The sequence below is a fragment of the Sinocyclocheilus rhinocerous genome, unplaced genomic scaffold (assembly GCF_001515625.1).
Source record: "Sinocyclocheilus rhinocerous isolate Xijiao unplaced genomic scaffold, SAMN03320098_v1.1 scaffold1253, whole genome shotgun sequence".
Classification (NCBI taxonomy): domain Eukaryota; kingdom Metazoa; phylum Chordata; class Actinopteri; order Cypriniformes; family Cyprinidae; genus Sinocyclocheilus; species Sinocyclocheilus rhinocerous.
In genome coordinates, this window is record NW_015642062.1 from 44,943 (window position 1) to 59,853 (window position 14,911).

Below are 14,911 nucleotides of genomic sequence, written 5' to 3' on the forward strand. Positions count from 1 at the left end.
GCTGCTCTAATGAAGGTTTGTGGATTAAAGGCTCTGGAGTCAGACCTAATGGTGCTTTCTCTTTGGATTATTTGCCCGTGAGAGCTTGAGGAAACTGATGGTACTTTAATGTTGTAATATCTGGATTAGTTTACCGGCTCGGTTGCATTAGTTTGCTGGCTAATTGCCGGCATGAAAAGTTTTCAAAATTCACCTTTAATTACACAGTGGTAGTATCTTAGTATGGCAGAATCCTAGGGCCTGTTAGTAATTAGATTGTACACTTTCTAATGTAAGTGTGAGTGGTGCTTACTTGCTGCAGTGATGCTGGGGCGTTGTTAAAGGGGTCATATGATGCTGCTAAAAAGAACATTATTTTGTGTATTTGGTGTAATGAAATGTGTTTATGCGGTTTAAAGTTCAAAAAACACATTATTTTCCACATACTGTACATTATTGTTTCTCCTCTATGCCCCGCCTTTCTGAAACGCGTCGATTTTTACAAAGCTCATCAGTCTGAAAAAGCGAGGTGTGCTGTGATTGGCCAGCTATCCAGTGCGTTGTGATTGGCCGAATACCTCAAGCGTGAGACGGAAATGTTACGCCCCTCACATACTGTTGATGCCGTGTCCAGCCGGAGCGACGAGACAAAAACATTAAAACCCATTACAAACGAGGCATTTGTTTCATCCAGTGGGGACATAATTACTGATTATAATGACTGTAATGAATTTTAACTCATTGTAATTGTATAAGGGAATTAATTATTATTATTTATTCAGGTTTTGAGACCCCTTTAAGTCATTGCTTTGTGTCAGCTTCTGTTCTCTAGATATGATGTGGTTTCCTCCTTCAGTGTCTCTTGAGTCTCCTGTTTTGTTAGTTAGTTTATTTATTTATTTTAATTTTTTAGTTTAAAAAAATATTTTTATTATTTAGTTTATATTTTTAGTTATAGTTCATTTATTTTTTTCTATTTCTAATTTGTTTTTTAATTTTTATAGTATTTTATTTTCCAAATTTGTATTTATCCAATTTTTATTTATTATTTTAACATTTTATTTATTTATCAGGCAGCACAGTCAAATATCACCATCTGTGAATCCTGAAAAAATAAAATGTATCACGGTTTCCACAAAAATATTGATGTTTTCAACATAATAATAATCAGAAATGTTTCTTGAGCAGCAAATCAGTATATTAGAATGATTTCTGAAGATCATGTGACACTTGAAGACTGGAGTAATGATGCTGGAAATACAGCTTTGATCACAGAAATAAATTACAGTTTAACAGATATTCACAAAGAAAACAGCTGTTTTACATTGTAATAATATTTCATAATTTTTACTGTATTTTTGATCAAATAAATGCTTCGTTCAGAAACATTAAAAATCATAATTATATATATATTGTATCTGTATGTATAAGTGTGTGTGTTTGTTGCGTTTTCAGAAGGCTTGGCTGAATCATTTGTTTAGCTCAATTCTTCCCACAAAAGTTGTTTGAGAGTTGATGTATTTTAGTCTGAGCTGTTTGAGTCTCTCCGGATCTCGCACTGAAGTGTGTTTGGTGAAACTCGGCCCGTGTAAGTGAACCGCAGGCGATGGTTAGAGACGTTCACGGGACGCTCCTCTTGAATGTTTAATGGCAGACCGCTGACATGATGGTGCTCTGGGCCTTTTGTGCTGCTCACAGTCCGGCGGCGATGGAGTGGCCGGTAGGTTCACACGCTTTAGATTAATGCTCGTGTGTGTGTGAGTGTGAGTGTGAGTGTGTGAGTGTGAGTGTGTGTGTGTGTGTGTGTGTGTGATAAGCCCCGTGAAGCCGTGGTTTACAGTGAATTTATAACAGCTCCGCTTCGCGTCGTACCTAACAACGCCCCTTAGCTGTTATAAATTATCTGTGAACCACAGCTTCTTGGGGCTTATTTTGTTTTTATTATAATGGTCATTAGACATGTCTTAGTGAACTATTGAACACATACTACTTCAGGGATTCCAAAACATTTTTGTTTGCTGATCCCCTTCGAGCTAAAATATTAAGTTGTTAATATATCAATAATTTATCAACACTTTCACGTTCACGCTTCTTTGATGTTGGTTAATAGTCGTATTACATGCAGGTATACAATTACAATATCTCAAATATCTTTTTAATTTTTACTTTGTTTTTATTTATTCAGAAATGTATTTATTTATTTATTCGGATTTTACATTAAGGTTTTATATGTTTTAGTAAGTGTTTTATTTAGATTTTTTAATCTTTATAATTATTTGTTTTATTTTTTGTGATTTTATTAATTTTTTTACCTTTTTATTTTGAATTCTTATTTTAAATTGGTTCATTTTAATTCTTTTTTTTTTTTTCAATTTTAATAAGTGTTTTTAGATTTTTACAAATTATTTGTTTTAATTTTACTTTTAAATTATTCATTTTTAGTACGTTTTTATTTTGATTTTTTTAAAATTTCTTTTTAATTTCACTTTTATTAATTTTAGTAAGTTTTTTATTTGTATTTTTAAAATTAGTTGTAATTAATGATTTTATTAGTTTTAGTAAGTTTTTTTAATTGATTTATTTCAATTTTACTTTGTTTTCATTTTTTTGTGTTTTTAGATTTTTTGTTTTTAAATACTTATTTTACTTTAAATTTTTTCATTCATTTTTTGTGAGTTTATTTTTTAATTGTTTTTCATTTTACTGTATGATTTTATTCATTTTTAGTTCATTTTGATTTTTTATTTTAAAATTATTTGTTTTAATTTTACTTTTTAATGATTTTATTCATTTTCAGTAATAGTTTTATTTTGCTTTTTTTTAAATATTTATTTTAATTTTACTTTTTAATGATTTTATTAATTTTTAGTACGTTTATTTAGTTTCTTTTTATTTTTAAATTATTTATCTTCATTTTTTTACATTATTATTTTATTAATGAGCTATTTTCGTAGACCCCACTTTGTTGAACCTTACATACAGCATTTTGTACAATTACTATATTTATTTCAATTTAATTTAAAAAGAGACTAGATGCTTTCTAAAGTATGTAACTCCGAAATCAAGACACGTTTGACCTGAGAGAGAAAAATGAAGGATGCTGATTCACAGCAATGAAATGAGCATAAGGCCAGATAGAAGGAGTGGAGAGAGAGAGCCTGACCTCTTTCCCATCACACCCTTCTCCTTATCCTCCCACAGACCTTCCTACTTAGAAAATCCACTCAAACCTGTTCTCCACAGGGCCCCTGCCCTCCCGACGCCTCGATCAGGATAATAAAGGCATGCTGAGGTGATATTTAGAGACTGCTGGTGTCTGGTGTTGGGTTTGCGGTTACAGCTGCAACGGAGCGAGCGCTTATCCGGGAAGAGTCCGCTAATCTTTCACACCGATCGCTGCGGAGGATCAGGCTACAAACCTGATTACTGAAGAAACGCTGCATTTTCACCAGCATCACTGCCGCTGTGCATTTGCTCTTCAGCCCTTCATGAAGACCTTTGAGTTGCATTTTACTGTACATATTACTCTGAGAATAAATATAATACTTACTAGAAACAAAACAAATCATATAAAATTAAAGCAAACAATTTTTAAATAAAAAAATCTAAATAAAACGCTTGCTAAAAACAACTAAAATCATAATGTGGAATTATAAAAAATTTGTGCTGTAAAACGATTAATCGCATACAAAATAAAAGTTTTTGTTTGCATGATATATGTGTGTGTTCTGTATATATTTATTATGTGTATATATAAATACGCACACACACAGCATATATTTAGAAAATTTGTACATGTCTGTATTTATATTCATATAATTTATATTATAAATAAATATATTTAATATATAAACATAACATATTTTTCTGAAATATATACATGCATGTGTAAATATACACAGCACACACACATATGTTATGTAAACAAAAACTTTTATTTTGGATGCGATTAATCGTTTGACAGCATTATAAAAAATAAACATAAAATATTTTGAAATAAAAAATCAAAATACAAAAATGTAAATGAATAGTCATTAAAGGTACTATTAAAATAAACGATTAAAAAAAAAAATTTAAATTAAATTAAACACTTCTTTAAAATGAATAAAATTGTATTAAAAAACTGCGAAACTCCTTACCTATTGAAATAAGGCAAGCGAAATCTCTTAACATTTTTAAAACTCATTTCTTTAGGGTAGCTTTTATTTGAATTTTTATGTTAATTATATATTATTTTATTTTTAAGTGTTTTGAATGCATGTTTCCTTTTTTTGCTTATTTTATAATCTTTATATGGTGTATTTTGATGTTTTATTTGTTTATGTAAAGCTCTTTGAGATGTAACATTTGAAGGCGCTATAGAAAATAAAGATTATTATTATTATTAATGTAAAATATTAATATGATTATATAATTTATTAATTGTATTATTTGTATTTAATTAAAATTTTAAATTATTTTTAAAATGTTAATTATTTTTTATTACTCTTATAAAGCGAAAACAAGCGTTCACTTTTGATCTAAGAACATGTCTCTCTTACTGTAGGTGATCTCACAGTCTGAAGCTTCTGTCATAGGATATTAACACATGCTGTCATGAATAATTAAGAGCAGCATCTTCTCATTGGATGAAGACACGCATTCTCATGAATAATTATGAGACACAGATGAGTCACCAGTGTAATACAGGTGTTAGAAAACATCACATCCTGATGAAGATGAAAACGGCACAAAAATTAACCAGTTTCCTCTTAAAATTAAAATTAGTGTCTTATATGATGTATGTATGTTAAAATGTAAAAGTAAAAATACAGTAAAAATTGTGAAATATTATTTCAATGTAAAACAGCTGTTTTCTAAGTGAATATCTGTTAAACTGTAATTTATTTCTTAATTTCTTGCACAGATTCATGCAGCGTTAGTGAATGAGACCCACTGGAGTTTTTTTGTAGTAAAGTTCACCTGCACTCAAAGCGCTCACAGTAAAAGCCTGCAGAGCTCATTTCCTGTTTAACAGGAAGCAGTTCATCAGCTCCAGTTAAACAGCATAGGCTCGTTAATACAGAGACTTCCTGCTGGAAGAATCCCGGATCTGACCCAGAATCCCCGGCTGACCTCACATCTGCTGCGGTGGCACATGGATCCTGTAATAAAAGCGTCTCTCTCTGCTCTGTTTCAGCCCACGAGCCCAAAGTTCGGGAAAGCAGATTCGTACGAGAAGCTGGAGAAGCTCGGCGAGGGATCCTACGCCACCGTCTACAAAGGGAAGAGCAAGTGAGTTCATACAGGCTTCCTGCGTGATCTTTACTTAATATCCTAATTATTTTTGGCATAAAAGAAAAATGTATAATTTTGACCCATACAATGTATTGTTGGCTATTGCTACAAATATACCCCAGCGACTTCACACTGCTTTTGTGCTCCAGGGTCACAATTTAGAAAAAAAGTAATTTCATATGGCCCTATTATTGTTCACATTTTAATAAATTATTTTAAATGTAATTATTATTTTTTAAATATTAAAAGTTTTATAAAAATAAAAAAATGATTAGACATGCTTTTTGATTATTACAGTTTAATTAAACCGTTTAACCAGAATCCAGAAATATCATCTAAACAGAAAACACAGAGTTTGGGAGAAAGTCAAACAGATTTCATATGGCTGTATATGAGAGGCGAAATTATCCATTGTGTCTCTTTATGACAGTTTTATGAGAGGCATTGATGATGTCATCAGAAAAACAAAGTCGTTTCAGAGGCGGAGCAAAACTACAGAGAAACGGTTTTGTGGCTTTAAATAAAACTCCTTTTATTTGTGCTTGATTTGTGCCCAGTTCACAATCAGTGAATGCCACACATTCATGCCTAATGATCGCTTACGATTGACAATGTTTACATTATGGTTTTATATTAGAATATGCATATTTCATGTCTCTCGCCTTTTTGAATGAGCAGCTAAAGTAGTAAAGCATAGACATTGCAAATTAAGATTCCCTGTGTATTTCAGGCTTGTTTATGATTAAAAATCCAGTATTATAATTTTTTTGTTATTATTAATTCTTTGGTTCCCATATTTCTCTCATCTTTTTGAACAACCTGCTGGAAGTAGTATAGTGTAAACATTTCAAAATAAGAGTCACAATGTATTTCGGACATGATTGAAAGTGATTAAAAGTCCTTCGTTATGCATAAAATCCGCCCCATCGCAGGAAAGAAAGACTAAGAACATTATTTAACATATTCACTATGTTGATTTTTTTAGTATCGGCACAATAATCTTTTATATGCCTTTCTTTAAACACATTATCATATCAGCAAAATGCAGTATCAATGGACCTCTACTTCATGTGTATTGAAATATGAAAAAAACATGCAGTAAACCAATTTCAATACATATGTAAATATTAAATAAAACTTGAAGTCTTGAGTATTTAAACTTGCAGTTACTCTTTTGCAGTTGAATGTGCTGCAGTCTGTTTAATTACGCAAAATAATCTGATACCTCATTTATTTTGAGATTGTGTGGGTTTGTTCTGTAACTGCATGCGGTGTTAATTTTATTTGTGCCTGCTGTGTTTCTTTGACTCGTTTAGTAACGGAACTGTAAGCAAAGACGGCGGCAGATAATTTATTATGATGTGAAATCTGAATGAAATTATTCTTCATATTGCTGTAATAAAACCAGAGCCTGAGAAAATCTGGAAAATAAAATTCCAGCCAGCGTGAAATGAATAGTGCGTTATTGTCAGTGTTTTTCATAGTAATGATGGTGTTTGTGTGTAAGTTCATTATGACCTGCGCGTTCAGATTCACTTCACTGCCTCCAAATTGCATTTCATCGACTTAAAGTGACAGTAAATCACTCTTGACCCGGTTTATTGTCTTCAGACTCGCTCTTGGTCTCAATGAGCACAAACCATCAGTGCTTTTTATACAAAAACACAAAACAGTTTCTCTGTAGTTTTGCTCCACCTCTGAAACGACTTTCCTTTTCTGATGACATCATCAATCCCTCCTTTCAAACAATATTTTTTGGATAATAGTCAATCGGATAAAATCATATTGCGTACAGTGCTATATGTTTTTCCTAAAATTCTGGGTTTTCTGTTTCTCTTTCTGGATTTGGTTTTATTGGTTTAATTAAATTAGACAAAAAAAGCATGTCAATCAATTGAATTCATAAAACCTTTCAAATCATAAAATGTAAAATGTAATAATTATTAAAATGTAAAATAATGAATAATAATTTATTGCAACACTTATATACATACAGTATATTTCATTGTATTGTTTTTATTTAATTTTTTCCAAAATTCTGTTATTTGTTTTAATTGTTCTAAATTCTGTTTTATCATTTAATACAAATTTATCTTCAAAAATCTAACTATTTAATCTTTTAAAATAAAACTAAAAGCAAATTAAATCATTCCTTTACAGCAAATTATTGCATTGTTAAATTAAATATAATTATTATAATTAAGAAATATAAATAAATAAATAAATTAGATAGATAGGTAGATAGATACATTTTATTTATTTATTTAAGAAAGTTTCCTTTTCCGCCAAATGCACACAAATGTCACGAGCCGCTACTGTGAGGAGCACGGAGCGAGGAACGAGGAGACGTGGAGTAGACTTCACAAAAACAGACTTTAATAAACAGCCAACGGAACTAGGAACACACACGTAGCGGGGAAAGATGAGCATTCAATACCGGACAAACTCAGAAAGCACAGACAGAACCTTAAATACATGGGGTAATTGACAACACACACCTGGAACTAATAAAACAATTAACATAGGAAAACTGGGTCATGGAGCACATGGAGAGGGAAAAGCACACAGAATGAGTCCAGGGGCGTGACAACAAATCTATTAAAAATGTATAAAATTGTTTGAATACACACACATTAAAAAAAAAAATTAATTCAGTGTAAAACAGTATATTATTATAATATAATATATATTACAATTAAATATATAAATAATATTATCTATATTTTGGATCACTGAATATACGGTTTCACGCAGCAATATTATTTATTTATTTATTTGTTTGTTTGTGTTAAAGCGACTTGCATTGGATTTCAAAGTATACATTTTTATTTTTGTATTGTACATTTTTATTACCCATGATCTCAAGAGTTTGATTTACAGGAACGTTTATACAGTGCACTCTATTTTTTATGGATCTGTCCTGTAATACAGATGAATATCAAACCTGTTGATGTTGTGTGTTTTTAGGGTAAATGGGAAGCTGGTTGCATTGAAAGTGATTCGTCTGCAGGAGGAAGAGGGAACGCCATTCACAGCGATTAGAGAAGGTGAGCGATCTCTCCATCACTTGCCAGTAGGGCTGGGCGATATGGCAAAAAATTAAAATCTCGATTTTTTTTCAGAGCGTTTGACCGATTCTCGATTTTTTTTTTTACATTTTTATTTTTGTATTGTACATTTTTATTACCCATGATCTCAGAGTTTGATTTACAGGAACGTTTATACAGTGCACTCTATTTTTTATGGATCTGTCCTGTAATACAGATGAATATCAAACCTGTTGATGTTGTGTGTTTTTAGGGTAAATGGGAAGCTGGTTGCATTGAAAGTGATTCGTCTGCAGGAGGAAGAGGGAACGCCATTCACAGCGATTAGAGAAGGTGAGCGATCTCTCCATCACTTGCCAGTAGGGCTGGGCGATATGGCAAAAAATGTGCGTTTGACCGATTCTCGATTTTTTACGATTTTTAACTAGTCAACTTGAAAATGTATTTACAACATGATTCAAGTTACTTTTTCTTTATTAACCATCGAGTTAAAGAAAATTCTATTTCAAGTGCACCACACATGAAGTTGTCAACATTATGTAAATGATAAACAAATTCCTTGTTAAATATCTTTGCAGAAAAAGATGCATTTAAATTCGAACTGACTGAAGGTATAACACCAGTAGACTATTATTAACTATAAATGTTCTGTAAAAACAATGAACAGCAGCTTTCAGCCGGTCACCATGATGCAAACATGAAATATCAGACATACAGTAGTAGTTACAGGTTTTTATTCAATTGCGCTGCTTTTCCACTGTTTTTTCTATATAAACATGGACGGGCTCATGCATGAGTTAAAAGAAGTTAATTCCCATCTTCTTTCATGTTTTTCCTATTCCACTGCCTGCGTCACATCTTTATTAATACAAAATTGCATTCTGTGTAAATGGCGTCTAGCGATATATTCTACTTACAATCCTGCGGTTGGATCGTTCTTTTCTCTTTACTGTTATCACTGGCATATTGCCAAAGTGTCTAATTCTTACATTTGGTAATATTTCTATTCAAAATCGTGATTTTTCAATTTCTAAAAAAAAAATTAAATCGTGGCAAAACATTAAATTCACTGTAAAAAAAATCTGTAAATTATACGTTCTTTTTCACTTCCAAAAATGGTATACTACCATAAAATGACATGTAATGTCCAATACGGTTTTGTAGTAGGGGAACTTACCGTTAACCATTTAACAGGTTTTTACTGTAGCATTTTTACAGTCTTTTACCGTTAAATTAACGGTCATTTTTTACAGTGTTTGAATTAATCGATAAAATCTGAAAAATCGCCCAGCCCTACTTGCTAGTGTAAATATGTGTGTTTTATGTGGCCTTCATATAACAAAGAGAAACTGAAGTTAAAGTCTGGCACCTGAAAGGCGTTTTTCTCTCTCTCTGTTCTGAGTGAAGCGTGTGAGAATCTCTCTGCATTTTAATTGCGCGGCGTGTTTTTGATCTGCGTGATCCGGGCCGATCATCCGGGGCTGCGCGGATCAGAAAAACGCTTTGAACATTGAACTAATTCAGCAATTACTGGAGATGTTGAGGCCGGCAGAACTTGAGCAGAATGAGAGAGAAACGAGGAATCGCTCTGTTCACACACTTAGTGAGCTTACTGCACAGGCAGGATTTTAAGGCCTGATTTTGACTAAATCGAAGGCAACATTGCATGCGTGTCTTGTGGAGAATGATTTTCAGTGTGAGAACAGATCGTGAGCAACATCCTGCTCTTATTAAACAAACAAGCGCTGCTCAAAATCAACCTGATCGTGTTCAACTTACAGGCAGAAAAGTGTACAGCAGACTTCATAAATCTGCTCTGTGTGAATAATCGGTCTAAAGAAATAAAAATAAAATAAGTTTCTGAGCTAGACAAGAAAATGAGAAAAGAGCTGAAGTTAGTCATTGCTCAGTGAGGGATTGACAGTCAGCATGAAGTTAATTTTTTATGTTTTTCACATCTTTATTTTTAATCATTTTATGTGATTTGTGTCTTTTGATCAAATCTATTAATGATACTCACAGATGTTGGCTATTATTATTATTATTATTATGTCATCATGTAGTTCTGTCTCTGTTTGACTTTCTATCTTGCTTTTTTCTGAAACATAAAATGAGAATATCCAAGCTTCGGTTTTTCAAATGCTGCAAGTGTACAGTGATTTATACTGTCAAGTATTTTATTTATTTATTTATTTTATTTTAAGCACTTTGTTATTTTATTTTATTTGATTGTATTGTTATATTTTAATTCATACATAAAAATTAACAAATAAATGTCATTATTATTTTATTATTTTATTTTATTCCATTTTCTTGTTTTGAATATTTTATTTCATAATATAATTAAATAAATAAGAATTACTCAAAAAATTCATTAACAAATAAATTATTAATAAATAAATAAAAATATAAAAATTATTTTACTTAATACTTTATTGCATTTTATTTTATTTCAGTTTATTGTACATTTTTGAATATTTACTTTTTATTTCACTTGCATTTTCTTATTTATTATTATTATTTATAATGTTATTTTTTATTATTGTTTATAATTATAATAATAATTCTAAAAATAAAATTATTATTACTTTTTAATTTTTGGTCAGTGAGGGATTGACAGCTGATCAAATCCATGATACTGATACTTGCATAGGTTTTTTTTATTTATTTATTTTTTATTATTAATTTATTATTATTAAAGAAGAATTATTAACAAGTAAATCCAGATACACAAAATATAAGAGCAATCTTAAACTGTAGAACAGTGTTTAAGAGAAGAAAAATAAATAAAATAAATAAATAACCACATCGTAAAAACAAAATAAAACACAAAATAAAAAAAAATAAAAAAGCATATAAACAACTAAACAATAGTTCAAATTTTCTTCCTTTTTCATTAGGACATATTCACAGATTGCAGCGGGGGAGCTATATCAGAAAAAAAATTCTCCATACACGTAATTAACATTTCTTCGCAGAAATAGAAAGGCACTAACATCAGACCAAAATCTAAGAGACAAATCACACAAAAAAAAAGTCTTCCTCATGTGTGTTACAAAAACTGCAAGTATTGTCAATGTCCGTGCATTTAGAAAGAGCTACTTTACATGGGTACATTTTGGGAAGTATTTTGAAATGCACCTCTTTAACTTTATTCAAAATACAGAATTTGTAAGGATTTGACCAGGTCGATACTTGCATAGGTGTTGCTGATTTCCCACTAAAACGATGTCACTTCCTCTAGGATGATGTCATTCAGGAACTGGCTTTTGTGAGTTAAAGTGATTTCAGGATGGAAAGTCAAATTGACGTCACAGTCACTATAGTCAATGTAGCAGGGGCGTAGATTACGCGGGGGATGCGCCTTTTAATATCACGTTAATTCGTCCCCCGCACTTTTTCGGGCAAGTGTGGGAAATGTTATAGTGTAATGTTATATATATATATATATATATATATGAGTCGCATTTTCCACAGATGCAAATCTGTTCGCTGTTCATCATGAAACACACTTGAAGTGTTTCGCTCCGTCTTTGTAGCAAATGAAAACGTTCTGAGTGCTTTCTTCTTGATTGAGACGAGATTTCTGAGTTCTGCAGCCATTGCGTTTTGTAATGTGAAGAAAAACACGTCTGATCTGAGAAATATGGCAAACACACTCATAAAACATCAATGTAAACGAAGGCTTTGCTGCTGATGATTAGCTTTAATTGCAGTGCTCGTGTGTAACTCGTTAGCTGGAATAATAGACAGGAAGCTCAGAGAGCCGCTTCCTGTCCCTGCGGCGATGCTTTCTCCGTTATATTATATATTTATTATATATATTATATATTATATTCTCTAATATGTGGAGTAATAGTCATTCTGTCCTCAGCAGCATGTTTACTTTTCATTTCCTTTTTATTTTTTTATAAACCTTTGAAGATTCTAAGCCTTGAAAGCTATTTGTTCTTTTATTTATTGCTCTTTTATTTGAAGCTTGACACTTCACACATTTTGTGTTATGAGACTTCAAGGTGCTTCACAGCCAGTTTCTGTTTCCCTTTTTCTGTGTGGAAAATTGATTTTAAATTATTTTAAATTATTATGAAGCACTTTGGATAATACAAAATATTATATCTTGCTTTCATCTGAAACATAAAAGTAGAATGTCCAAGCTTAATGAAGAATGTCTAGGATTCTGTTTTCTATATAGTGCAAATGCACAGTGTTTTATACTATCCAGTATTTTATTTAATTTTAATTTAATTTAATTTAATTTAATTTTATTTTATTTTATTGGGCACATTTAATTTATGTTATTTTTCTAAAGTATTTATTAAATAAAAAAATATTTAATACTTTATTGCATTTTATTTTAGTTTATTGTAATTTTATTTGAATATTTATTGTTTAATTAAAATATTTTATTTAATACTTTACTGCATTTTATTTTACTTTAAGTTTATAACATTTTTGTTGTAGTAAATTTTTTAAATACATTTTTAAAAATGTATTTATTATAATAAGAATTCTAACAATAAAATAAACTTCTAGCTTTTTATATATTGAATCCAGGAACAGCTGTCTGACAGATAAATGAACATCTCTGCTGTTTCAGATGTTAAAATGCACAACTCCAGTTCTTAATACGAGTCACTGGTGTGTTAATGAAGCGTTTGTGTTTGTGTTTGTGTGCAGCGTCTCTGCTGAAAGGCCTGAAACACGCCAACATCGTGCTGCTCCACGACATCATTCACACCAAGGAAACCCTGACGCTGGTCTTCGAGTATGTGGTGAGTATCACAACGTCTCCTTTAGAAATAGTGTTTAATCCCTGTTATTTTCTGTAACTCCACTCCTGTTGTGTTTGAGATGCTTTTATATGAGCTTTACTCAGCATTCCTCCAGCCTGAGGTTTTCCTCATGCTTTGAAGCTTCAGTCCTGCTTCTCGAACCGATCGTTCTCCACACAGAGCTCCGCAGGCGACAGAGCTGCCAGTTAAAGCACAGGATCATTCAGACAACAATACGAGTTCTGTCATCGTTTACTCAGCCTCATGCCGTTCTGGCCCTGCCTGGTTTTCCTAATGGCTTTCTTCTGTCAAGCACAAATACACATATTTTACTTTTAGGTTCTTATTTATTATTATTTAGAATTGTTTGTTTATTTTTTTATTATCTATCATTTATTTATTATAATTATAAATATAATAATAACCCTAACAATATAATAATAGTAATGCAAGTGAACAGTGATTTATACTGTCCAATATTTAATTTAATTTAATTTAATTTAATTTAATTGAATCACCAACTTTTATTTGACCTTGATTGAGCTTCATAGTCTAAATCCACAGGACAGCCTCAGTTAGCTAACACGACTAAAACACAGACATGTTTGATTCGGATGGGTTTGAAATCACAAAGTTCATCTTTAAAACACGATTTTACTTCTTCAGTGGAAGCTGGAGCTCCTCCAGAGAGGCATTCGCACATGAATGAGTCCTTTAGCTCATTAACACTGATCCGTACAGTAAGAAAAACCAGACACTGAGTTAAAGGTCAGGAGAACATGCCCTTTATTACTAACTCATTACATTTATGTTCCCAGCACACATGAAAATAACTGTTCAATGAAACGATATGTGCACTTGACTTTTAAGTAAAGTGCACATGTAATTTGAGAGGACCGTTATTTGGGCGGGATGTCACGAGTTAATGTGATCTCAAAAAGGAGAAAAGGAACGTCTTGATGATTGATTTGATCCTTCATTGAAAGAATAAGCATTTTTTCCTCACATTTTGCTTTCTCTAAATGTTATGAGATGCATTTGAGGTTTGCTTCATAGCGAGGTCCGTGCACTGGGGAACATTGACACAGATCAGTGATCTTGGGCATATTTTATTATAAAATAATTATTTTGCTGTGGTTTGCTGGCTTTAGGGTCTTGGGCACAGTTATTATATTTTATATTATTTTATTTTTAATGTTTTATTTTTCATTTTATTACTTTGCTGTGGTTTGCTGGTTTTAAGGTCTTGAGCAATTTTTATTTTATTAAATTATTTATTATATGTTCTTATTAAAATGTCTTTTATTTATTTATTTCATTTTTGAATGTGATTAAATGTTATTTTATTATTTTGCTGTGGTTTTCTGGTTTTAAGGTCTTGGGCACATTTATTTTAATTTATATTATATTATTTTTTTATTTATTACTTTTATTTTATTATTATAAATGTTGTTGTTTGTTCTGGTTTTGCAGTCTTGGGCACATTTTGATGTTTTATTTATATATATATATTTGTTTGTTTGTTTGTTTGTTGATTTTAGGGTCCTGGGCACATTTTTTTATGTAATGTAAATTAATTTTATTTATTGTTTTGCTGTGGTTTGCTATTTTTACAGTCTTGGGCACATTTGGTGTTTTATTTTTATTTTTTTTATTTTGCTTTTATTTGCTGGTTTTAGGGTCTTGGGCACATTTTTTAAAATTTAAAGGTCCCATATTGTCAAAACTGAAATTTTCTGGCTTTTTTCACAATAACTGAGGTCTAGGGGCTATTTAACTACCATATAAGTTTCAAAACAGTCAGTCCACAGTAAAATGCACACAGCCTGCATA

At 31.2% G+C, this 14,911-nt stretch overlaps 1 protein-coding gene across 1 annotated transcript in view; it reads left to right on the plus strand.

Moving 5' to 3' along the window:
* The first annotated feature begins 1,642 nt into the window (after positions 1–1,642).
* LOC107755620 (cyclin-dependent kinase 14-like) overlaps positions 1,643–14,911 on the plus strand; it is a 169,345-nt gene continuing 156,076 nt past the window's right edge. The window contains exons 1-4 of the mRNA XM_016572512.1: positions 1,643–1,699; positions 5,159–5,253; positions 8,224–8,303; positions 12,984–13,078. Coding sequence (XP_016427998.1) covers positions 1,643–1,699; positions 5,159–5,253; positions 8,224–8,303; positions 12,984–13,078 — 327 coding nt within the window. The remainder of the gene's footprint in view (positions 1,700–5,158; positions 5,254–8,223; positions 8,304–12,983; positions 13,079–14,911) is intronic.